Genomic DNA, 25,441 nt, shown 5'->3' on the forward strand with positions numbered 1-25,441 from the left:
TTCATAGGCATGAAAAAATAAGTAATTTGTCCCTTTTTAATTGAAAAATGTAAAAAGGACTTCAGCTTTAAATAAGACATTTTGTACAAAGCTTGAGCACAAAAAAGTGAACACCAACGTGTTGTTATGTAAACACCACAAATGTTACTCATTTGTTCAGTAACGCGCAGAACAGCGTGCGAGTTCCCTCTCCAGTGGGTGAGATCTCTGCAGCTGTTCCCCTCCCCTCAGACCTTACTGGAACACAGGAAACCCAGAAGCTTTGGAACATTTACAGGCTACAGTAGTCAGGATACATTGTGACTAAAGGATTTTTTTGTGTTTTTTTTCTTTAAGGGGTTGGTCATTTAAATATACAGAAGTACAATTATCTCACAGGTAAATGAATGGCAGCTTGGATTAGAAAAAGCACCAAAATATTTAATATACATCTGGCACAAATTTCACAAGAAGTCAGTAATGGACAAACCAATGCTTTGCTTGTAAGAAAAGAAAAACCTCAGACTGTACTTAATGCTCGTCTTCCAAAAGGGACACAACAAAAACATTGCACTCAGGATTGCTATCAAGTAAAGACAACCTTCTTATCACACCCTGTTTGCATTGTGCCTTAGATTGCACATTCCGTAAGATGCTGTTTCCATTCTGTTCCAGACACCAATGGCGAGAAAACTTGATGTAAGAAAGGGAACTGTAAAACTACAAACCAATTCAGTAGAGTGGGATTCAGTAGATGCATTGCCCTGGAGTTCTCCCAATTTCCCTCTAGATCAGGTTTCAAATTTGGCTGCATCCCCTTGAAATAAAGATCCTACATGAAACAGAATTTACTCCAGCTGTTTTCAAGCATTACATTTACACAGCACTTCTGATACTGCTGTCCCAAAGAGGAACCACGGGGCTGCTCTGCCACATGCAACACATTCATCATTTCCCAGAGTGAGAAAACTGGCTCATACAGGGTTATCTCCTGGCTAAGTCTGAAAAGGCAAAACAGCCCCGGGCACCAAGAGCAGCAGATGTGACCCTACCCACCCTGGCTGCTTTGCTGAGGAGCCCAGAGGCCCATGAGGGAGCTGTGCTCACAGAGACAGCCACACAAACCGTGCTCCCGGTACTTCTCAGTTACACTGAGCTACTCTCTGGGAGCCAACACTCCCAAAACACATTCCTTCCACAGAGAGGGACTTGAGGCTGAACCGGGGCCTCAAGATCCACAAGAAAGAAACGAGGCTGCTCCAACCAGTGCTCCCAGGCTGACCCTTCTCCACACAGCCCATCAAGGCCCTGCGGTTGCTTCATGCCCTCAAGACCAGCCAGTGCAAACCCAGCAGCGCTGGCTCGGGACAGAATCCTGCCAGTCCCACCCACGGCTCCTGGAACTTGAGTTACTCCACAACTTACAGCACGAGGCCCTCCAACCCTCCTGCCAGCCCATCTCTTTCTAAAAGACTATTTCAAACTTACAGATAAGAAAGCAAGTGTATTTTCAAATAACTTTGTTTAGCATGACTTAAGGAGTCACAGCTTCCAAACACGGAGCACTGATCTGTGAAGGCCCCTGGCGTGTAACACTCGTGGGAGTAGCAGCCAGCCTTCAGCTCCACCAATCCTCTGCGCAGGTCTGCCAGCTCTGCTCACACACTCTCCACTCTCACAGCCCCAGAGAAGAGCAAGAGTCAGCAGCTGTAACTGCATAAAATGGCAACATTCAAGTAAACACACTGCTTCAACAGTAGGCAGCCTTTAGTCCAGATATAATTTACAGGGCATAAAAAGAAACACTTTACAGCACAAACACTGGAGATGGACTTTTTTTCCTGTGTGTGAAATGACACATTATCCAAAAAGGGCTTATCTGAAGAGTGCAATTATGCAAAGATAGAAACTTATTAAAAATTAAACAAAAAACAGTATTACCTACAGAACCTGTTGGATTTTCAAAGACTGAGGATTGCAATAGTAGCAAGGAACTGCTGCAATGTCAGTGATTTAAGGCAAGCTGTTAGGACAAGAACATACATGCTCTTTTTACCTCCTGTCTCACATGTCCCCTTGTTCTCTTGAAATACATGCCTGTCCTGATAGTGCAAGAGGTCACACCCCGAAGCCAGCCCTCACACTGGAAGGATTTTGCAGCAGCAGTTGCCACAGCATCCCACCGTGGGGGACTTGCTGTGACATCAACTGTGTTGCATTTGCTTTGGGGGAGGAAAGGAAGGGCACAGGTGTGTTGCATGGAGAAGAACACCCCCCCAGTGCATTAACGAACACAGCTGAGCCCCAAAGCCACTCCGGCATCTCCAGTTCTCTTGAGAACACTCCAGCTTTACTCAAGCACAAGGGTTCTATTCTGAGCAGGATTCTGACCTCAGGGAGAAAAAGGATGCGTGTAGCCGTTGCGCTGTCGCAGCTCCCATCTTTGCTGGGTGGTCACAAGTCCAGTCCAACATGGAACAAAACACAGTATTTTTGATTAAAAGAAAAATACACTCATGGCACTGCATCAGGTGGGTTCCTAAAGCTTTTCAAGGGCAAATGAAAAGGCTGATGGCTCCCCCTTGGGGAGCAGCTGCTCCATCTTCAATTCACTGTCAGTACAGGCAGCCTGACCAGGGAAGAGGACGTGTGGTGACAGAAGCCCCTGAGCCACAGGCCACGTGGCTCTGCTCGGTCGCTCTATTGCACTCCAAAAGTAGCACCCGGGAGGACCAACTCTGGTTTGCAGCTTGACCCGGCCCCCTTCCAAAGGGTCCTTTGCATACAGGTTAAACACAGGATACCAAAAGCTATGGCAAATAGATAATACTTAACTTGGGTCAATTAAAAAAAATAGATTACTCATCCAGGCATAAAACCCCGGGACAAAAGGATGGTAGCCTTAAACTATTCAAGTCTAAGAACAAGAGGTAGAGATACCTACGTACTTCATGGTGAAGGAGTTACAGCCTTCTTTCTGTCTTACAATCTCATGAATTTCACTTCAGTTCATACTATAAAACCAAAGGTTCAATCTTCAATAGACCAGAGAGAAAATGTTAACACTGGTGGGTTTGTTTGCACACAACAAAATTTAAGCAGACACTTTGCTTTAATACTTATTTGAAAAAATATGTTTTTCTCCATATTGAAGCACTACCCTGAAAAATTTTGAGTTTCAGGTTAAGCATCTTCCTTTTTAATATGAAAGGCTAAATTCACATGCATATACTTTGAGCAGAGTGGGCTCAAGGGAAGAACTGGGTGCCCAATTTACTGAGGACTTTCTAAAAAAGCATCACACTGCAGAATGCAAGGCTGCAAGACCCAGAAACTCACAATGACTATTATTTACCAAAGAATGGAAATGATGTAACCTCAGCCAACAAACTGTATCACAGCTGAGGTGGCTATTAACCGCATGGTGTTTCTTTAACTTTGCTGGGCTTTTTCTGGAAACAAGGCTCATGTTGACAGTGTCATGAAAAGTCTAAGGTCACTGGTCAGTGCACAGGCCTGGGAACCACGGGTGACAGCTAGTCCTGGATCCACGGGTTCTTCAGGCTCTGATGGACACAGAGTGAAATAAAAGCCAGCAGTAGAGCTGCTGCTGCCCCCCAGCACTGCCCACGGGAAGAGGGGCTGCGCCCTCTGCCACCAACCCAAGCCCCTCAGCCCTCAGCAGAGCAGCCTGAGCTCATTTCATGCTCTGAGCTGTGCTTGGCTGAGAACTGTCCTGGCTCAGAGCTGATCCAGAGATCTGTTGGGCCAGCCTGGGGAAGCAGCTCTCACAGTCCCAGCTGCTTCTGTGCCACCTGCCAGACCTGTGGTCACTTTCCTGTGGTCCTTTTGCTAGGATTGCACAGTACTAAAAAGCTGTAATTCTGCTTGTAGAATAGCACCAGCAGCAAATAAAGTCACAATTTGGTGTTCAATTCCAACTCATTGCCTCAGTCATGCTTTATGGCCTGCTATGGGCAGGAACTTTCAAATCCTTACTTGAATCAATAGATAGTCTTTGACCTCAGAAATGCACCCACACAAGTGAAAATTACCACAATTAAGCCTCCAGTTGATCTGGAAGCCAAGTTTTAAAGGTGTTGCAAGCTATAATATGGTGTAGGTGGTCAGTGTTTTATTACTAGGGGATAAAGTTTACAGGAGCTGTATTTCTTTGCATATAAGAGAAGGCAGTAAAATGCCACAGATTGTGGATATCAGACCAGTTTTCCAGTATATTACTCCAACTATCTATCTATATAGTTATCTATAGTTACTTATCCCAAGTTGCAGCAGATTCACTACATGCATAAAGTTTCCTAATGCATAATCTAATTTTAAAAAAATTCAAAGAGTTGCAATGGTTTCAAGGATTTCATCAGCATCACTGCTCACTTACAGTCCTGTGCCCTACACAATGAAGAATTAAATTATATAAAAATGAAGAGTGAATGTATTTGGCCTGTTCCACAGATATTCACAGTTTAACCATTAAACAAGCATATTTTCAGAGGCTCAAATATTATTGAAGACTTCTCGGAGACACACACAAACTCCATTCCCTCACCCCAACATTACAGAGTCCGGGCAGCCTTGTTTGGGATCACAAAATCACCAGGCAATCCAAAAGAGGGTCTGATAGCCCTGCTCACAGCCAGCACTGCCAAAGAGCTGCACCTTCAGCTCCTGCTTCAGGACTTTAAAACTGACACGGATCTGGTTTGCATTCTGTAAATGGTAATTAAAGGACTAAAATTAGGCTAAAGATAAGTGATACTTTGCTAGATAGATCATTTGGCTATTTTTGCAAGTACCCTGCCCAGTGGGTGGAGTTGCTCCTGCCTGGGTGGAAGCAGCAGAACAGGAGCAGGGCTGTCCCCCACGCTGAGCACGTGGGTAATGGTATGTCCTTTCCCCAACAGGAAACCAGATTTTCCCTTCCTGTGTGTTCACCTCCGCCTTTAAAAAGCAGCTGTACTACCTCTGATACATTAAAATGGCTGAGCCTGATGCGCTACAGATTGATTTCCTCACTGCTGTCCACATTCCAACCACAAGATAAACACCTTCCTTCAAGAGCTCTATCCCTCATGCTTTGGGGCTGCTGCATGCTAGGGTGTAAATCAGAAGCTGCCATCTGGTAAGCTAACCATTTGAATAGTTACTCTTCACACTCTGGACATTTTAAATTTCCTTTAGGGGAAAAAAAAATAAGTGACGAACAAAGCATTTAATAGCTGAATGAATGAAGAGTCTCAAACTTACACAGTCTTCATTTACTATCAAATCAGTCTCCATTTGGAACCTTTCCTAACAAAGCAGCCTCTGTTGGGGAATTTATTTTAGTCTTTTAAAAATAACAGCACCAGCAAAAGTCTCACCATAAATTCAACAATTCCAGCAAGAGTGCTTTGGCCTGCTTTGCTCACCAAATCAGAATAAGGTTTTGCTGCCAAACACTTTTGTGCCACAGAAAGTTAGAGAAGCAAGGACAAAGCTTTGGGTGTATTGACCCACAAAACAGCAACTTCAGGGCTCTCCTGCAAAGGGACAGATTCAGCTGCATCTAAAACAAACACATTTGTTTTCCACAGCTTGTATCCCAGCAAGAGCAGCATGGACCAAACTCTCCTTTTATTAGATGAAAGAGATGCTATTTGTGGCTTGTGGGTTTGTTTTTAAACTGTTTGCATTACCCACATTTTGTTAGTGATTCATGACCTCCAAGCCAAGCAGTTGCAGGGCTGCATACCAGCAAAGCCAGTCCCAGAATCTGGGTAGATCCTACTCCTCTCTCTGCTAACCCCTGTGGGGCACAACAGACGTACAAGGCACAACACCCTGGACCTGGTGACAAGCTCGCCACTTAAAACCTGTTCCCTTTAATTTTAAAACCCTTATATCACAAAAGCCATTAGATGCTATGGATGACTGTCTAGGCTTTTGTTTTGCTTTTTTTAGTTGAAGTTGGTTTATGATCCTGAAACGCAGCTCTGAAAATAAAAGGTGTAACGGAAGTGTATCAAATTCATTAAGCCAGCACTTGGCTATACAGAAAGCCTTGGCAATCAATCCTTTTACCAAAAGGTGTAAAAAAGTTGACATACTAAAATTAAAAAAGGTAGCATCAATAACCAAAAAAGTTTCAACCAGTGTTAATAAAACTCCCTTTAAGTCACAACAATTTCAACAGGCAAATAGTCCCAATACAGGCATTGTAAAATAATAAATTGACTCCTATCCAAATATTATCAAATCAGTCTAAAAATGACTCATCTACACTGCTGTCATTAAGAACACATTAAGAATTCACTTTTGTCATCAGATGCCGATATTGTTGCTCCAGAAAGTGTGGAGTATTAACTGCAATTTAGCAATTAAACATATGCTTTAAAAAATTGGTTCGTCAATATTAATGCAAAAGATAGTTCCTTACAGAGAAGTACTGTGCTTGCCAGACAAGTAAGGTAATACTTTAGGTATAAATCAAACAAATTAAAGCAGAATTATACCACAGTTTTCCTTGAAGACTTAGGATTTGTGTGTTGCTTCTCTCAATGTTTAGCAAACTTAAGAAGCAGAACCTTTGGTTCTTTTAGTCAAGTAAAAATATTCTCACGTAACCACAAAAATACAACTTCCAGAGAAAATGGAAGTCCATCAACAAGTCCACTTTCAATAAAACTGAGGTAGTACTGCTCTTTTATTATGTGAATGTGTAAAGAGATTTAGATATAAATCCTCATCTACCACTCAGTTGACTGACAGGTACAGTAATTTTATAAAACAATCCCAACATTTAGTTTGAAAGTCCAAAAAAGGGAATGATCTGGACTCATTCACTAGGAGTTAGCTCAAAATGGGAATTAGCCATATTACAAAAAGCTGTTGCTTGTGTTGGTTTTTAGAGCCTTATTACCCAGGATTAATGCATTTATAGTTAACACTGCTGTTCATCTCAGTATAAAACCTTAAAATTATTACAGCCTAAAATTTCAACAATGTAAACAGCACTACACACAGTACAGACCTGCCCTGACAGATGTAGTATGAAAAAACTTAATCTGGCACTGTATAATTTAGCAATGTTAATTTAACCTAACTAAAAAGATCTACATTGTGCAAGAAGTATCAGACTTACTTATACTAATCTGAAGTCTTAAAAATAAAATAAAATAAAAAAAATGCTTAACTTGTAGCCAGGGTCAAATATTTCAGGGCAAGAGTAAAAGGAATAACCAAAATTAAGAAAGTGCCTAAAACATGATACAGCATTTTAGAGCCCTTTCAAAGACAAGGCAGAAAAAGGTGTAAAGTAGAAAAATCTGGAGCCTCGGTAATTTCCAGAAACATCCAGAGTTTACATTTCGTGAAGGGCAACGAGTTGCTTTTGTCACTGCTGCAGGGCCGCCGCTAGGTCTGTCCGTCCGCACACAGCCCCTCTGTGTCCGAGCACAGAACACATTTGGTTTCCTCTTCCTTTTTCCTCCGCTCCATTTCCCACTCCACAAAGGTATCGAAGAGACTCGGCCAGGCCTCGTCCTCGCTGTAGTTGCTAAGGTCCGGTCCAATCACCTGAGTAAAATTTAGAAACATGTTCCACGTGTCCCGGGAGATTCCCTTGATTCCTGAGGGGTTCTTGATTAGGAAGTGTAACCACTGGTCCAAAATAGGGGGCTTGTTTTGGGTGAAGACTAATTTCCAAAGGGCAATGGCTATTTCCCGATGTAGCGACCTCTGTCCTTCTTCAGAGTCCAGGCCAAACTGGAAGGTGAAACGATAGAGATCCTTGAATTTATCCTCCTGCTTGGCTTCGTTTAGGAGGCTGGGGAACCTTGCACAAATGCCATCAATGCTGTCTGCATTTATTGCTTTGCAGCCTTCAAAAAACTCCTTCCTGTTAAGCAAGAGAAGAGAAATTAGAGTGAGCCCTTCCCCCCGACCTCACGAACACGTCCCATCTCTGAGCTCTGAGAGGACCAGACAAGACAAGGTTTACCCTCAGCCCCAGTGGCACACAGATTTTGGCAACGGGAGCCACTGGAAAGACAGACAGTTCCAAGGCATTCCTTAGGGCCTGGGGAACCACACACAACCCCCAGGTCTGCTGGGGCACTGTTAACATTTGAAAGATTCTGCTCTCTGGCTTTTCTGGACGCTTCCACATCCTGGAATGCCTTTCATATTAAAAAGTGAATCTAATTTGCCACAGAAGAAATGCTAAATGTTTGAAACTAATACATTTACCCCAACTTGATTCAATACTGCTGATGTCTAAATGCCCAAGCTCTGGGTGAGCTGTTTGCAAGGGACAGAACAGTTCACTTCTACTTTTGCTGTGGTTTTTGGTTGCTCTTTCAGCCTGAAAAACCAAAGGGGAGCCACTGGTGTCAGTCAGCCAGGCATCTGCGGAGAGCATGGAAGGGAGCACAGCACCACAGGGGCTACAGCACAATGTATGGACACTGCATCAGCCCTGTACCAAGGGGCAAGTGGGACGCGTTGAGCTCCAGTTTCTCTGATGCTTGTGAGCAGGAGTTACAGCCAGCCAGGAGAGCCAGCAGGCTGACACAGGACAGGCTGGAGGGAAGGCAAGAGATGGAGCAGCACTCAGGAGAACAGACCACAATGCTTTCCTCGATGGAAGAATCCATCAGCACCTGTACCATGGAGCATACCCTTCAACAAATATGACCTCTCACAACTAGACTTGTCCTCTCCAAGGAAATTAAAACCATGTTAATAACACTCATGGCAGTTGTGCAGAATCACAGACACTACTTACAATTCCTTTACCATCTTAGCAAATACCTGCATCATCAGCCTCCAGTAAATCCACATTTGCATTCCAGAGGAACTCATCCCTTTGACACACACCTTCAGCCACAAAGACTCTGAAGATGCTGTCCAGTGCACAGCAGAGGCTTGGGTCAAGGCTCTGAACACCAAATTAATAAGCTCAGTAAAAATAAGCAGCATTACTCAAGCCAATCTAGACAGACCAAAAAATAAAAAATTCCTTCTCTCCCTGCCAGTCCTTGTAGGCACTGCTCCCTTGCTCTTACCTGGACATTGCTAATCAAGCTGGGGGACTCTGCTGTGGTTTGGGTTTGCCTATTGCTTAGTGGGGGGAGTTTTAGCCATTCCATTGTTTCCTGTAGCATCACATATGCTGTCAGCCTGCTGACCGAGCCCCTTGGACAGAAGGGCACACAGCAATCATTCGTCAGCTAGTATGAAACAGCTACAAGTGTCAAAACCCTCACATTTCTTTCCCTCTCTATGCTTTAACAAGATTACTCCTGGAAAAAGACATTAAGTGTTACACTGGTTGGACAGGAACAATTCTGTCATTCTTTCACTGACTGCTAACAGAGTTGGTAGCAATTACTAAAGAATCTCACATTACTTTAAAGGAAAAATTCATTTCAGTGTCCAATCTCATCACCAAGATAATGCTGGATACAGTAAATTGCTTCTGGTAAATCAAGAATAAATTAATGTCAACAGAATCTCACAACACTGTTCATCAATAGCAGCATAATGGCCAAAAACACATCTTCTAAAATCCAGTGTGAGGGGAAGGGGAAAAGAAGACAATACAAAGCTTACCTTCTGCAGTGGTAGGAATTAATTTGATCAAAATGCAAGCGTTAGAAGAAATAAGTAAGTGAAGCTAATGAGGCTGTCTCTCCAACATACTGCTGACAGGATATACTTTAACATATGAAAATAATTACAAGTTCTACAAGAACTAACCTTGTAAATTTGCACATGGTAGCAGCCTGGAATTTCCAAGCCAAAACTAGTACTTTAAATTCAGTGGGATCAACACAGAGGTCATTGCAAAATCGTTCCATTCCTTCTTCCAGTATGGCATCTTCCCGCTCGTCCTTATACCTCCTGAATAACTCCCCAATCCTTTGAAGAGAAGATTCCTCTGCACTGCAAACAGAGTCTTTCTTTGTATCTCCAGAAAACGTCGGAGGCTGACTGGACTCTACAGCAGCATCTGTTTTCTTAGTGCCATTCACAAGAATGTCTCCCGAAGCCTTCCCGCAAGCTGAGCCATGGTCGTCTTTGTGGACTGCACTTCTCTTGCTGTGGGACTTGCTGCCAGATTCTCTCTCCCCATTTTTGCTGCCAAGGGTAGAAGAAGGGTTCTTGCACTTGGTGACACACTGGCCCATGGTGTTGCAAGCCCAGCTCCTAGCACGGTCCCCCTGCCCTTGGACACCCTCGCAGCTGCTCTTCAACACATCTCACCATGCCATCAGCAGCACTCAGCTAACCTGAAAAACAGTTTCACAGTCAAACTGCTGTCCCTCGATAAAGAATAGCTGAAGTATTGAATGTGGGATAACACTTGCCATTAAGCAACCAACTTCAGGATACTTAAGCTTTGCATACTGAAAAGGAGCAGTGTACGCAAGGCTGGAATATGCCATAAATTTCAGGCAATTTCAGGCTGTTTCACCTAGAAATCAATGCAGCTCACTCAGTGGCTACACTATACTAACGGGTCCTAATAAAGGAAATTCCTAAAATTCTTACTGCAGCATAGGTTACAAAGAGGTTGATTCATGTACAGGCTTCATCACAACAGACTACTCTAACCCAGAAATACTTTAAAGGAAATGGTTTTTAAAAGTATACCCACATTTTATATATAGAATATAAAACACTGAAACAAATCAAGGAAAGGAGAACAGGGACACTGATGGGACAACCTGGCAGAGACCTGAGCATTGGAGCTAGACTGCACCTCCAGCAAATCAGCCAAAGGGACTTCTCAGGGATGGGGGGAGGAGGAGGCTGGCTGTTGGCTGGTTTTGGGGAGGAGGAGAGAGAGTGGAAGTTGTGTGTTTGTTTTTAAACAGAGTTTGGAATCTAGGTTTTGTACTTAAAACATGCACAGAGTGTGTCTGCAGAAAGGAGGCAACACTTCTTATGCAAGAGGGTATTCAGAAATTGTCCATTGTTTCAAGTGGGCTCCTCCCTTCAGGTAAGGAGACAGACAGGGGAGAGGGCCTTCTTAATGAAACTTCTTCAGACAGACACACATGCAGATAAGAAGCAGTAATTCCAGTTCAGAGGGGGTTTTTAAAAATAAAAATTAAAATGCCAAAATGATTTCATCATACTCTCTTTTTATAAATCACGAAGCCCTGCGTATTTGGAAAAGATATTTTGCCCAGAGAAAAGGGTTCTCCAATTTTCCCTGTTAAAACCAAACTAACACTCTGACACTGCCCTATCAGCGAGCAGCCACACCAAGGACAGTCTGTTTCCCAGAAGTGTCAGCTCCAAGAAAGCAATTGCTTATCATAGTCCTCCTTTACCCACTAATTTGCATTTCACCTCTGCTGTCAGTGAGGCAAAAGCTTCAAACATAAAAATTGGATTTGCTTTGACTTTGTGTACAGCTTCCAGTTTAGAATTAGAACAAGAAAGAAGAGAGATAAAAATTTTAAAATTAAGAAATACAATAGCTGTCATGTCAGTTTTACTGTATTCTTTCTTGGGCAAAGCTTTACTGAGACTGAAGTCCTCTCTAAAGCTGTAAACCAACAGCAGCAACAAGTACAGATGAATTTTCAGATATCAGGATTACAAAATAAATCTCTCAGCCATTATACCTATTTTGACAAAGCACATGTGCAGCTTCATGAGCAAAAAATTCTGCCACTGGAACTACAACAGCCAAGATGCTAGTTTTGACTACCTGGCATCCCTTTCCCTCCCCAGTCCCTTTTCTTAAGCACATAACCCACAAAACTAGCAAATACCTACTTTTTAAGCAGCCAAAGGAACAAAGGTATTATATATTCTTTCATCACAATGCTTTAAAGATTAACTTCGCAGCATCATTTTTATAGGCAAGTGAAGTTTGATTTAAGGTATTCAAGAAATTTGCAATAATTTGTATTTGAAAGGATGTATAAAAATATGCACGCCAATATAAACAATCCATAAGACAATTTAACTGCTCCTTAGTACTTCACAGCTCTGTGAGTTGTGAAGCACAGCCAGGCACTGATTTCTGTGCTGCCAGGTGCCTGAGCAACATCGTCCTCTCCAGTTTACACCATTCATTATTCCATTACACCAAAACAAACAGGATATTAGTAGGCAGTGTAAGAACTGCTTAGTGATTAACTCCCACATATCAGCTTTCCCCTCTCAATCTTTAAATTCATCCCAATTCAAATGCTCAATCTACACTAATTCTTGTTCTTCCATCAGTTTCTCAGAGGCAGCCAGCACCACACTGGACAAATTTTTCTTTAGAGAGAAGTATGCAGCTAAAAGAACAGAATAAAAATTCCTGAGTACAGACTAGCAGTAGAGTTTAAAGCAGAGTTTAGGTAGTATAGAAAACTTTCTGCTCAAAGATGTAACAGCATTTACTAGCTATTGGTGATTTGGAACAGCTTTTCTCTGTGGGGGAAGGTTAAGGAACAGCTGCCTATTAGTGAGCAGTACTTTCCTCTAAAATAGTCAAATCACACACGTTGTAATTGACAGATTAATCCAATTCACTTGAGGAATCCCAATTTGAATTTTTTTTAAAGGCATTTTGCAAGACTGACATACTGTGTCCATAATTTTCCTAATAAAAGTGACTCATGCTGTCATGCTTCCTAAGCAACAGCTTGTGTTATTGATGATAACAATCTCATGTTCAGGTTTCCAAAGTGACATCACCAATGTGATGAAACTGGTGGGTTTTACAGTCATTTGCTGTCACATAAAGAGCACTACAATTCACAGAGGGAAGATCTGCCAGCATTATTAAACACCTGTATGTAAGGAGGTGTCCACTGGCAGTTTCCAAAAACAAGCAATCCCAGTAGCATTAACCCCTAGAGGGCAAGCTATCCACCTCCCTCACATCATACCCCTCTAACAAACACATTTTCTGTACTCCTACTTGCCTTACAAAGAGCTGAATGCTGCTCCTGAACTGCATGGGTACTGCTAGCACTGCTCTTCCCTGCAGTAAAAGAGTTCTTCCTTCCTCCTCCCCACCAAGGAAGTTTTCAGAGCACAGTCCTACTCCTTATGAACAAACAGTAGAAGATACTGATGTACAGTTGCTGCAGTTCCTCACTTTTCTTCTACAAGAAACTTGAAGCCATGTGCCAGATACTTAGAAGCATTCTACCCCAAAAATAGCAAAACCAGCTTGGAAAAAAAAAAAAAACAAAAAAAAAAAACGAAAAAACCATCCAGACTGCATCCGCTGGCAGCTTTGCATGTATCTGGTTTTGTAAGAGAAAAGTCTTTTGGCACTCCATCAGTTACCCTTTTGTAAATTGCCGTCGTGAGCTGGATCCACTTCACTAACTAGTCACCTCCGCTTCCTACGTGACTCAGGTTTCAAGGCATGAAAGGAACAAGAGCCTCGGAAGGAGACAGAAACAAGTGGGAGAAGCCGGCCCTTTTGTTATGGAAGGCTGGAGAGAGGATCTAATTGCAGCATCAGGAGCTGCAGTGAAGCCAGAGCTCAAGGAGTGGGAGAGAGCACCCTCAGCAAGGGGAACAGAGCTGTGCCTCCAGCTGCAGAGCAGAGCGACTGTCACACAGCACAAGGACCTGCAGAGAGATTTCCCAGCTGGATCAGGAACTACGAGGATAAAGTTATTGTGTAACCTTTTGTGTACCCAAAGGTTCGACTGGATTGGTGGCACGGCATCAATTCCCAAAAGGATCAGTTCCCAAGAGCAAAATTACTAAGAGGCTTGTACAGCATAAAAGCAAGACATAAAAGGCAGCAGTGACCACTGCTTTTGCTATTCTACTAAAAAGGATCAGGATTCAGGGCTAAGGTTGGAATGTGCTCAGTGCTACAGGATGCAGAGCTCCCAAAGAAGTCTATTACTCAGAAAAGTATTGAGCAATAATCTCCAGTACATATGAATCACCAAGATGCCCAGGAGGCCATCTTCCTCTTTCAAAGCAGAGATCCACGATGACCTTCTCTGCACCTTTCCAGAAAGGAGTCAGCAGCTGGGAACACAGGAAGATGAGTGCTGGTGAATACAGCCAGCTAAAGCAAAGTCACCCTCTAAGAACAAAGGATGTGCAGAGCCATATGGCCCCACACATTAAATGAAAACCTAGAGAAGATTACAAAGGCCTTGGCTAATGCTTGGAGGGCTTTTTGATTTGGTGGGGGATTTGTGAGGGATTTTTTTCTAAGTGCTCTAAGGAATTTGCAGCATTTTCCCTCCATTTTCAAGTGACCAGATCACACATAACCCAAAATTTGAAGGGAGCAAAACAAAGTGACTCAGTAATAACTCCCAATCATACAAGCACACCGTGGCACAATTGAAAACAGCAGTAATGAAGTGTGGGGGGGGAGCTGGCAGGAGGAGAGAAGATGCAAAGGAGACATTAAGGTAACCCAGTATTTTTCTATAATGACTGATGTTATTGTAGTAATAGAAATTATTGGATATGTCCAGAGAATAACAAGCAAAACAAGCATTATGCTGTTTAATACTGTTGCATCAGAAGGTATTTATAATGAGTTTCAAAACACAGAAAGTATCAGGAGAGCAGAGGAAAAAGCTTTCCATACATTCAAGAAGACCTCAAAGACAAATTTAGGAAATCTCTTAACAAAAGGGGAAACAGCTCAGCCAACCATTAAATCCCTTTCCAAGAAGCATTTCACCAGCTAAGGCAAAGACAACATAACTAGAGCTTAACTAAGCCTCAACCCAGCCTCAGCTTTTCACAAACACTTGAGCACAGTCTAAGATTAATTTTACAGAATTCCACTATGCATTATCTACCTTTTAATGGATAGGGACACATGACTTTAAAAACAGCTGAGAGTAGGGAACGGTATCATGGCTGCCCTGTCTGTTTCCAGCCCTGAACAGATACACAGAGCTTCCCACTGGGGAGGCAGGAGAGGAGCACTGCCACTGCTGAAGCACAAGCAATCACTGCTCTAACAATTGTGTTGGACAAGTGATCTTGTAAGCAAACAGCTAATACTTACATAGTTTCAGCTACACAGGGAATCATTCCACTAGCTTCACAGCTTCCTTCAGGCTCCCTGGGTTCCACATAGAATGCTGGAAGACAAAAGACCACACAAATCTTTACATTTGGAAGAGGCTATGAAAACCATGAAATGCACCAAATCACTGAGAAACAACTGTGTATTTAATAAAACCCTTCGGAGCCAAACTCCATTTGTTCAAAGAGTCATTTTATGAAGAACTACTTCACTTTTTTGACTTACAAAGTATCATTAACACCATTTACTCTGCATTGTCATATAAACCATAGAACAGGTACTGAAAACAACAGACAAATTCAAATGTTTGTTTGGAGTAAATACACACTTCCGGATACTTCCATGGCTTTCAGCATGGGAGAGTTAATTCCTCATTTCATGCACTCAAAGCAAAGCAGAGGACATGCTATCACTGTCACTGCATGTTAGCTGAGCACTGTTTAATCTGTGAATGCCAGACAGCTGCTACCTAGCAAAGCGTAATTTGGGTCTGGAGAGTAATTCTCTTTCTCCATTCTCTAGCACATTCTTTTCCATGTTTGTTTTCCCATGTTCAGTCGAGCTGGCTCCACTTCACTTCTCTTAAATTCACAGCTCTGCTGTATAACTAGGAACCTCTGAAGAGGACAGACAAAGGTATGTCTGGTTTGTGTAGCAGGAGCTGCAACTGCAGCCCCTAGTCAACACCTCTGTATCTGATCTAGTAGAAAAACACAACAAACAAGAAATCTCTGGCAAAGCTCCCCAGCTCTACCATACTAACATAAACACTAAAACATCTCATTTTTACAGCTCTTAGTACATCTAGGGAGCAGACAGGTGATCAAAAGCTGCCTTGCTGCATACTTACCTTTTACAGGAGATTTACTTCTTAGGAAACAAGAAGAAACATTATCTTGTTCAGAGCTTCCTTCAGCAGAAAGAGGGGGGTGAGTATAGAAAGACAACCATGAAACAACTTCTTGTCATCTATGCCAATTTCCATGTGAGTTTTCCCCAAACCTGAATCCTGTATGTGGATTAGGAAAATTTGACTGACACATAAAACCTAGCTCAGACCAAAGCTGCTGATAGAGCTGAAAAGCCTCAAACATTTCAAAATGCCTGTAAACTCTGCGGTGGTACTTTCACTCATATACACACACAGAGCAAAAACATATCTCCACCGAATCATTTTTAGGCATTTACTGTTGAGATGGAGACCAAAAAGTCTATTTCACACTGGGTTTATATACTCTGCTCCCAAACCTCATCTTTTACACAACCAACCACCCTTTTTCCCTCCTTCATGGCTTCACAGCTCTTTTAGCAGACACTCCAGTGGGTGCACAGCCACCGGGCTGCTGAACAGGCAGGGGAGCAGAGGAGTGTCTGCCTCTCTCACGGTGCAAGTACCAGCTTGAATTTCTTCCTATTTGACCACAGCATCCCATGAATTTCAAGAATTTAAGAAAATGTAGCATCTGGCACATCTATGTTAATTTCTTTTGGCCTCCTGCATCTAAATAATTCCTTTTCTAAATCACCGGGGAAGAACACAGGGTGCTGTGCAACCTCATTCCCCAGGAACCTGTTTAAACATTTTACAGTTCACATTTTGAAAAATCATTGTCATGGCAACTTTTTTTGCAATGAACTACTTTTCAAACATATCTGTATTTCTTTGGAAGAGATCTATGATCCCATGATCCACCAAATCTACATTTCCAGTTGATTTACTGCATGTACTGGAAGCAAACACTTACTTCAAGTTCAAAAGAAGCTGAATCTGATGGAGATCAGCCTTACCCAGCAAAAGCCAAACTTTTTCAGGTTGTTTGAAGTAATTTCCATGTTGGCTGACCTATACACACATGCATACTGACTCGAGCCAGAAATTTTAATATGTTAGAACCTCCAGCTACAATTCTTCCCCTTTCTTTATATTTCTATTCTTCCAAGTTGCCCATTTAACCTTTTCAAAAGTTTTAATGTAGTAGCATGTGTAAACTTTGACAACACAATGATGGGTTATGGAACAAAAGTTAGTATGAGTTAGCAGTTAAAAGCTGAAGCTCTTCAAGGCTGTATTTAAAGGCTGTCATAGCACAGCAACGCACTGACTTCATCCTAAACCGTGTCCAGTGAGTGCAGCGGGGAGAGGAGCATCGGCACGCTGGTGGCGCAGGTTTTGGGTCAGTCCCTAGCCAGAGCTGCAAGGTGTAGCTGCAGGCTGTGGTCACCAACACCCCTCTCCCTGCACAGCACAGTAACTCACACAACAGCCTGCACTGCTCATTAGCAACCCATGGGGAGCTAAGTGAGTAAACAGCGTGGGCCCTTGGGATGATGGAGGCCTTTGTTTTGCTCACCTGGCTCTTGTCACACCTGTGTCTAACCCTTGGGACCTGGCTCTCCTGAGCACTGGGCAGGAGGATCAGTGCAGGCCCTCCACACCCCCAGCAGCTTTCCCAGAGGTAAGAGCAGGCAGCCTTCTCACCAAAGGCAACTTTCTTTGCTCCCCTGTGGGAATCAGTGAAGGATCAGAGGTATTGTTTCCCTCTTCAGCAGGCAGAAATTGAAAGGATCAGCTCCATGTGGAACCTTTCACTGTGCAGTTCAGAGCTCTACACCAACACCACAGCACCAAGCACTTGGAGTGCAAGTGTTACAGCGTAAGCCAAACTTCAGTCAAAGCCAGCATGTTACAGAAACTGCTTATTTCAAGTCTGAACCTGCAATGCCACTTTCTCATCAGAAGCCCTCTGAGTGCAGCACAATGGCACATTATGGGCTCTGAGGAGCCCAGAACACACCTCACCACATCCCCAGCCAAGCACTGCACCAGCACCTGTGTCACACTGATCTGCTCCACACCACTGCTGCACAAATACTTTTATGCAAAGTTACTCAAGAGGAAGTCTAAAAGCAGGAAAGTCCTGCTGCAATTAGTTAAAATGAATTATTAGTTTGTGAGGCTTCCTGCAGTTGAAGAACCTTTCAATGGATTGCAGACAGTAATGGTTTTGTGGGCAGATACGTGAGAACTTTACCAATCTGTTCCAAAACAAGATAACAAAACTATTCCTGATTAACCTCAGTCTGAGCTTTGGAAACAAAACAACTTTAGAAATGTGATCAAACTGGGTAAAATTTGTCTCTACAGAAGATGCCTGCATACAGTAGAAGCTAGTTATACAGACACCTGAAAAGGCACCATGCAGAGCTCCAGCTGCCCTCGGCAGAAGGCGACATGGCAGTGAGGGGAAAACCAAGCCAGGCAACAGCTATATTGGAGGCATGCATACTTTCTCAAATGAGAAGTGGACTTCTCTGAGAAAGGTCATACTGGAAAGGCTTAACTACCTTGGAAGGGAAGGCCAGGTACAAAAATACCAAAAAAAAAAAAAAAAAACCAGAAACAACTTCACCATATTTACAGTCCATCATGCTGGGCCAGGTCTCAGGGCCAAGAATCAGAGCTATCACCAAATCTCTTCCTAGAGGAACCACTCCCCCCCATCACCAGGATGCAGGCAAAAGTCTCTTTACAGCACCTGAGCCTTGTGCTGGTATGCTGTCACTCCAAGTCCAGCGCTTACTCATCAAAGGAGATTTTTCCATTCAAGACTGGGCAGAGGAAACCTGCTTTCTGCACTCTTGAAGAGCGCCTGACTCTGCATGCACTCGGGAGCATGACACCACAGTTCAGGTTTAAAGTTCAACAAGTAGTCTCAAGAAAAAGTGGAAGAGATGTTTCAGATCTGTAGTTCACAGTGTGCAGCTAATTGTGTAAGGCTAGCTTAAAGAAAATAAGTAATAATGTGAAAAATGACAGGCAGAGAAAGACTTAAGCACCTTACTACTTTTTCTTATGGAAGATACATTCCTTAAGCAGCTTTTTCAGCAGACGCAAATGCATCATCCTTGAATCCCTCCCTTCCCTTTACATTCTCTAACCACACAATACCTTAGTTACTGATTACTTCTCATTGTTTTTCCATTTGGCCCCATAAAAAAGTTTTCAATTGTTTCCTATTATGTGCTTCATCTTACTTTATTAGGTGGGTGGAATGATTTGTTAGGATTATTGTATTTTCAAAGAACAAACCCAAGTCTGGTTAGCTAAACAGAATATAATTTTAGAAGGGTGCCTTCAGGTGCTTTTGTAATGTAAATAAATTAATGAACTAATTCAAGCAGCAGCAGTACTTGTTTTGAGAAGTCTATTTAAGCTATGAGCAAGACAATGGGCAGAGGGAAATCAAGACAGCCAAACAACAGGGCTGTTCAAGATCATGCCATCAGTTTTAAGTAAAGCTGAAACCAGAACCCAAATCAGATTCCATCTGATTCCCTACCTCGTACATACTCAGACATGAACAAACTCATTTATTTCGCTGCACATAATTCAACAACCTTCAAAAAACAAAGGTTCAGTCACTGAGCAATTTATCTCCATACATTTAAAAACTACCAATATTCCCCATCTCCCTCAAGATCCTTGTCAAACGCCATAAAAGGTCCAGCACCTACCAAAAAAAGCAAATAATCTTCTAATGAGAGTTTGTGTGTTTTTCCCCTTTTCATGTGCAGAGGGTTGTAAAAGAATAATCCTTTAGTATTTTTCCAGGGTACAGTGTAACTTTTGCACAGCATGACAGACCTTAAACACCTCAGTATGTATTATGAATAATTAAACCAGCTCATGCCAGAGGAAGAGCTACTCTGTGCTGACACAACCAGTTCACATCTCTGCAGCAAAACTGCAGATTATGGGACCAAAAGAAACCACAGCCCCTGGGTATTTGACAGAGATGCATCCCACTGAAAGCATCTGAAAGTAGTTGTGCTACAAATATTTACCTTACCCTGGCTCAATCCATTCTGCAAATTAACCTACAGAAAATTGCAACTCTCTGCAGCCAAACCAGAATAACTTTGAAAAACCACCTCAGTCTGCAATCTACTTGGCTATGGAAAGAAAAACATTGACTTTTAAACTGAGCTAAGTGTGCACAGATTTTCTTCTACACTGAGTTCAGCTATCAGATTTCACCTTGAAGTGTCTGAGGTGCCTTCACCAATTACATTCAGCTGAATATAATTCAGGTATATTTCGAGTGACTCCTGCAATAGTAGGATATGCTTTAAACCAATTGTACTAAGTGAATAACTTCATGTTTCTTGCAGTTCTCAACACTGAAGAAAAGACAGCAGTCACACACAAAGAAGGAAGCCCCTCCAGCAGCTCTGGATATCAGTCTCCCTTCTCCAGCAGAAAGCAGCTGTGAGAACAGTGACCACGCAGCACCTAACACTGAAGGGACAAGTCTAAAGACAAGAGCCAGACCACTTTGTAAGATCCCTGCTGGCAGCAGATGCTCATAAGGAATTTACAGAAGGCCCACTGGCGTCTCAGTGAGTGTAACACAGTTTACAGGCTGCCAGCCAAAAGAATCACTCATTGCACACAGTTGTGTAGGAACTTCAGTACCAGCTGACCACATAAATACTGGAATCATATCTAAGTGATGTACAACAAATTGTTCTAAGTGAAAGCACTGACATATGAAAGTGCCTTAAGAGCATATGCTTGGATTTTTAAACTGACTGCAGTTTCTAAAGCAGAAAATACACACAGCCACCTGCAGAAGCCCTAATTCTCTCTCTTGATTTGATTTGCAACTTCCCTATTTCAGTGAACAACACCAACATTTCCCACTGCATAAAGGATGCTGCAGTATTTTGATGCTAACTGTATCAGTAGCTTCAAAGGAGCTCCTTTGAGTACTCAAACTTGGTCATCAGTTGTGACAAAGACTCTCACCTCTCCTTGAGAAATCTGGTGGAAGCTTCAACCAACACACACCTTTTTTCATAAGTTTTCACATATACTTGATTTCTCTTGACATCCCGTGCCCACAAGAGACAGGTGTGTAGATATCTATCCTGTGCTTCATGAGAACTAATCACTAACTCCAAGCACAGGTAACTGCTGGAAGCTGGAATACAGCAGACCTTTGGCACTCCAGGGCACCCATTTACAAGCTCATCCAGGGTACTCAAGGCTTTCTGTACAGATTCATTGGCAATGAGAATATTGGTCAGCATATGACCAAAACCAAGAGCTAGGACATTTGTGTTTGTGAGTCTACTACTAAGCTACACACGCCTCCCATAATCATAGGTGCTAAGATAATTTCCTCCCTCCCTTTCTGTTTTAAAACAAAAGGATAAGACTGACTGCATTACAAGTTCCAAAGTTGCAGGAGAAAAAGCATCACACAAAAAAATCAAAGAAAAAGCTAAAAACTGTCACTTTCTGCTACTACATGGATGCAAAAATAAGACTGGTATATTTCAGGAGCACATAATTCTTTTGGTTAAAAAAAAACCACTTCTGTTCACTAAACAGGAAAAGTGAGACAACAAACAACTATGACTGTCATACTGTCTCTGGCAGTCTGACTTTGTGGGAATAACAAACTGTGACAGGAGGTCAGGAACAGCATTCTCACATTTTGCAAAGTAAGTTTTGTCTTTCACAAAACAGATGCTGTAGACAGAACAGCATTTATAACTATTCTTTCTGAGACACCAGAAGATTATACTAGCTTACTCTCTTTACTGGAATCCTGCCTCACCACCTATGCTTTTGTTGGTTTCTCTACAGTATTCCTACTTCTGTGAAAGAGCTCTTAAATACTTGCATCTAAGTAGTCCCCTAACTGTCATTCTTCCAGCAGCAGAATATTGCAATGAAATAACCTTTAACTAAAATCCAGATTTTCTGCTTCCTTTGGATGCAGATCATTGGACCAGAGAGCTGCCCCCCAAGACACATGGATAAAATGGAGACCTAAATGGGTCAGTTCTCAGATTATCTTTTAGGCAAGAGGCTTTGATTCCTTATTTGCTCTGTTATGGTGAGCACTGAGATCAGAATATAAAAACATCGTCACACTATCACACCAAAGCCACTCGTGACAAGGAGAACCTCCTCCTGTCCCCACAAAGAACACTGGCACTTGTGCAGGGGAAATCAGAGCTCCCCTGGCTTTGCCAACCCCCACCTGCCTGGGGCTCTCCAGTTCACTCACCCACAGCCCATCACCAAGAGCCCAGTGGATCCACAAACCCCCCGAAGGGAAGGTGCCAGTGAGCAATGGGAGCAGGTCTGCAAGTCTTGGCTTTCCTCATCACCCTGGGAAGGTTTCAACCCAGATCTGTAATTACCTGACTCAAGCGAGAGTCAAAAGAAAGGGGGGGAGGAGACAAGAGAGATCAGTGTTTCAAAAGACACACTCAAGACAACTTACTGTACAGAAGACACCGAGAAAATCTGCACAGCCAGTTTACTTGTGTCACATGTTTACAGGGGGTAAATTGCAGTTGGCACTTTACCAGAAGGCAACATTTGCCTTGAACATTTGCCATGAAATTACCATTGTTTCAAGTCAAGTTACTATGTCATTACTGCTGGGTAACTTAAGAGTCAAGCACACAATTAATCCATGTCACCAACGCAGATAGTCTGCAAAACATTACAGCCATTAATCTAGTATTTTTAAAAAGGAGGAAGGGTTAAGAGACAAAAGAACTTATTAGACTTCCAGTAACCAGCAGACAAAGCCCATTAGTCAGAGGCAAATAGAGGAAAGGAAGCCAGCGAGATAAGATGCAGACCCCTAGGGAGAAGCAGCCAAAGAGAAGGAGCCCAGCCAGGGAATTCTGATGAAACTGTTAAGGGGGTTCCCCCTTATCTTCCTGTGACTACCAAGTCCCTCGAGTGTTTATACATTGTTCTCTCAGCCTTCCAAGAATTCTGGCTACCAATATTCAGCTCCTTCTGCAGTTTTGAGGATGAATTTTTTTTAATATCCCATGCTTCTATTTTTATAGTCTCTTCTTACTCAGAGCAGAGTTTTCCTGTTACATTCACGCACAGACCCAAGTGCCTAATGGAACAATAACATTGTTTCTGCAATTTGCAAGTTCTTACAAACTGCCAAAACCCCATCATGATGGATTTTATAGTGCTCCAAGGCTCTATATTAAATTTACCAACATTTCCCTGCCATCAGTGAAGAAAATCAAGTGCTTCAGTGTGGGACAGATCCGAGCAGCGCTGGGCACTCTCCCTCCTCCCAACCTGCAGCCCTGCATCTCTGTATCCAAACTCTCTGTGCATTCCTTTGTGCCATGAGGAAATGCAAGTGTAGAAACCATGTCTGTTCCCTCTTCTCCCATCCCCTTTCCATCTTTATACCCCACTGCCCCCATACACATACCCAACACAGAGGATTTCTTCCTGTTCCTTAAGCTGAACCAAAGCAAGCAGCAGAACCAAGCCTCTTATCCACACACAAATTTGTCAGAACACATCTTAGAAGTCTGTCAAGCTGTCTGGCAGCCCTTCTTGCTCAATATATACTTCTTCAATTAATTTCAATAAGGGTCTTCCAAAAGAGCTGCTCTTAGTTTTCTCTCAAAGCCACTCCTTCATCTGATTGTCTTTTTCCAACACAATTCATGCTAAATGGAAGCAAGATGTAATTATTAATGAACTTCCAAGATCAACAAATTATAACAACTACTGACACAAATCATTGAGAATTTGCTGTGAACACAACAACATTCAACCTCAAAATAAAGCAAGAATCTGGGCAGAAAAGGCACCTTGAAGATCCTGATTACATGAGCTGATTACAGCTCATATTGCAGGCTGTCAGTCTCACAAAGAAAGCAGCCAAGTAGTACCAAAGCTGTAATTCCCCTGTTATTAGTTGTGTTACTTTTTTTTTTTTAAGAATTACAGTATTCATGCCTACATACAACTTGCTATTAGGAAATAATCAGAGTTTTAAAAATCACTACAAGAGCCACTATTTGCAGTAAATTTGTAAAGCCAGTTGCACTTTGCTAATCTGAACTAATTCAGCACAGATCACAAGCTCTCCTTGTTCTGCTGATGTGCAGAAAAACTCTGCTTTAGACTGTGAGCTGCCTGTCATGTAAAAGTGAATGTTTTCCACAGACCACCACAACACACCTGTGTGGGGGAGACTTTGAGGACAAACTACAGAACTGACAGGAACATGGGGTGAGATCTCTTTACTTTCACATGCAATCTTAACTAAGGGACTGTGTTTCCTTTTCTGAGGATTATCTTTCACCAGGGAAACATGCAGCAGTGTTCAGATGCAGGCAAGGGACACAAATACTCAGACACTCTCTCTTCCCATTGCTGTAGCCCAAATAAAGCACTAATGCTGCAGCTACACATAAACTGTTCAACAAAGAGGTTTTTAAACATGTAAGAATTTGTTTAGATAACGTTTTTTGGTCAGCTGTTCTCTCAAAAACATACAGACCATGCCAGTGAGGCCTGTAATTTTCAAAAAGGTAGGGCAGCTCTGTGCTTTTTGTTTGTACAGCTATGCCCCCTTTTTTTTTTCAAAGCACTTAACTCATTACCCCTCTAAATTACGTGACAGACACTGTCATTCAAAAAAAAGTTACCAGCTGTGGATCAATGCTGTGTTCTGACACTTGGCATCAGCCTGCTCAGTTATCAATGTAACATTTTGAAGGGCAGCATATCAGCAGTGTTAACTATTTAAAAGATAATCAATGATTCTTTCCAGCAACCACAGCACTGATGGGACAGGCATATTCTTCCAACCAATATTTGCTCAAAACACTGATTATGCAAGTTATAATTTAAGTTGCTATGAGTAGCTTATTAGTACCACCACAGCCCCAGAGAGTGATTAATGCAGATTGCAGCTTGCACAGGAAGGGTGAACACGCTCAGGGGAGGGAGGGACAGCAGAAGCAGGAAAAAGAAGTGGCTGTGCAAAGTGGGTATGTTCAGACGGCGAGAACTACCTAGGAAATAAATCGCTTTACAGTTTATTTCTCTGTTTTTCTCCTGCAAGCACGTCGAACATTCCCGTTCCAGCGTGGCACGTGAGAAGGCTGGGCACGAAGCGCACCCGAACAAAGCAGCCGCTCTCCCCGGCCCTGGGGGCTGCGGGGCCGCCACATCGGCCATGCCAAGGGACGTTTCAGGACCCCGCAGACGGCGCACACCGGAACGGAAAGAACCAGGAGCCGCAAGCCCCGGGGCGAGGCGGCGGCGCCGCTCGGGGCACGGCGATGAGCGCGGGGTGGGCACGGCCCGGCGGCACCGGACCCCACCGGCACCCCCGCGGCAGCGCCCGCCCGGGACCGCCCCGCCCGCGGCACCGGGGCAGCGCCCGCCCGGCCGCTCCCGGCGGGCTGTCCCGGCGCTGCGGCTCGGGGGGCCCCGACGTGAGGGGGCGGCGGCGCGGGGCCCCCCGAGCGCAACCGGCCCTGGCGGGGCTGAGAGCAGCGCGGCGGGCACGGACGAACCCCGCCGTCCGCGCCGTCTCCCGGGCCGAGCCGAGCCGAGCC

At 43.2% G+C, this 25,441-nt stretch overlaps 1 protein-coding gene across 2 annotated transcripts in view; it reads right to left on the reverse strand.

Annotated features, from left to right (window-relative positions):
- Positions 1–25,441, reverse strand: part of DCUN1D3 (defective in cullin neddylation 1 domain containing 3) — a 25,606-nt gene continuing 165 nt past the window's right edge. The window contains exons 1-4 of one of the 2 annotated variants that reach the window (XM_038150862.1): positions 15,870–25,255; positions 14,999–15,074; positions 9,739–10,271; positions 1–7,876 (exon numbers count right to left, since the gene is read on the reverse strand). In XM_038150862.1, the coding sequence (XP_038006790.1) occupies positions 7,393–7,876; positions 9,739–10,169 (915 nt within the window). In that variant the 5' untranslated portion in view covers positions 10,170–10,271; positions 14,999–15,074; positions 15,870–25,255 and the 3' untranslated portion in view covers positions 1–7,392. Of the gene's footprint in view, positions 7,877–9,738; positions 10,272–14,998; positions 15,075–15,869; positions 25,256–25,441 lie in introns of those variants that run through there. The other variant, XM_038150861.1, reaches the window with a different exon arrangement.

Source organism: Motacilla alba, chromosome 14 (genome assembly GCF_015832195.1).
Source record: "Motacilla alba alba isolate MOTALB_02 chromosome 14, Motacilla_alba_V1.0_pri, whole genome shotgun sequence".
Classification (NCBI taxonomy): Eukaryota; Metazoa; Chordata; class Aves; order Passeriformes; family Motacillidae; genus Motacilla; species Motacilla alba.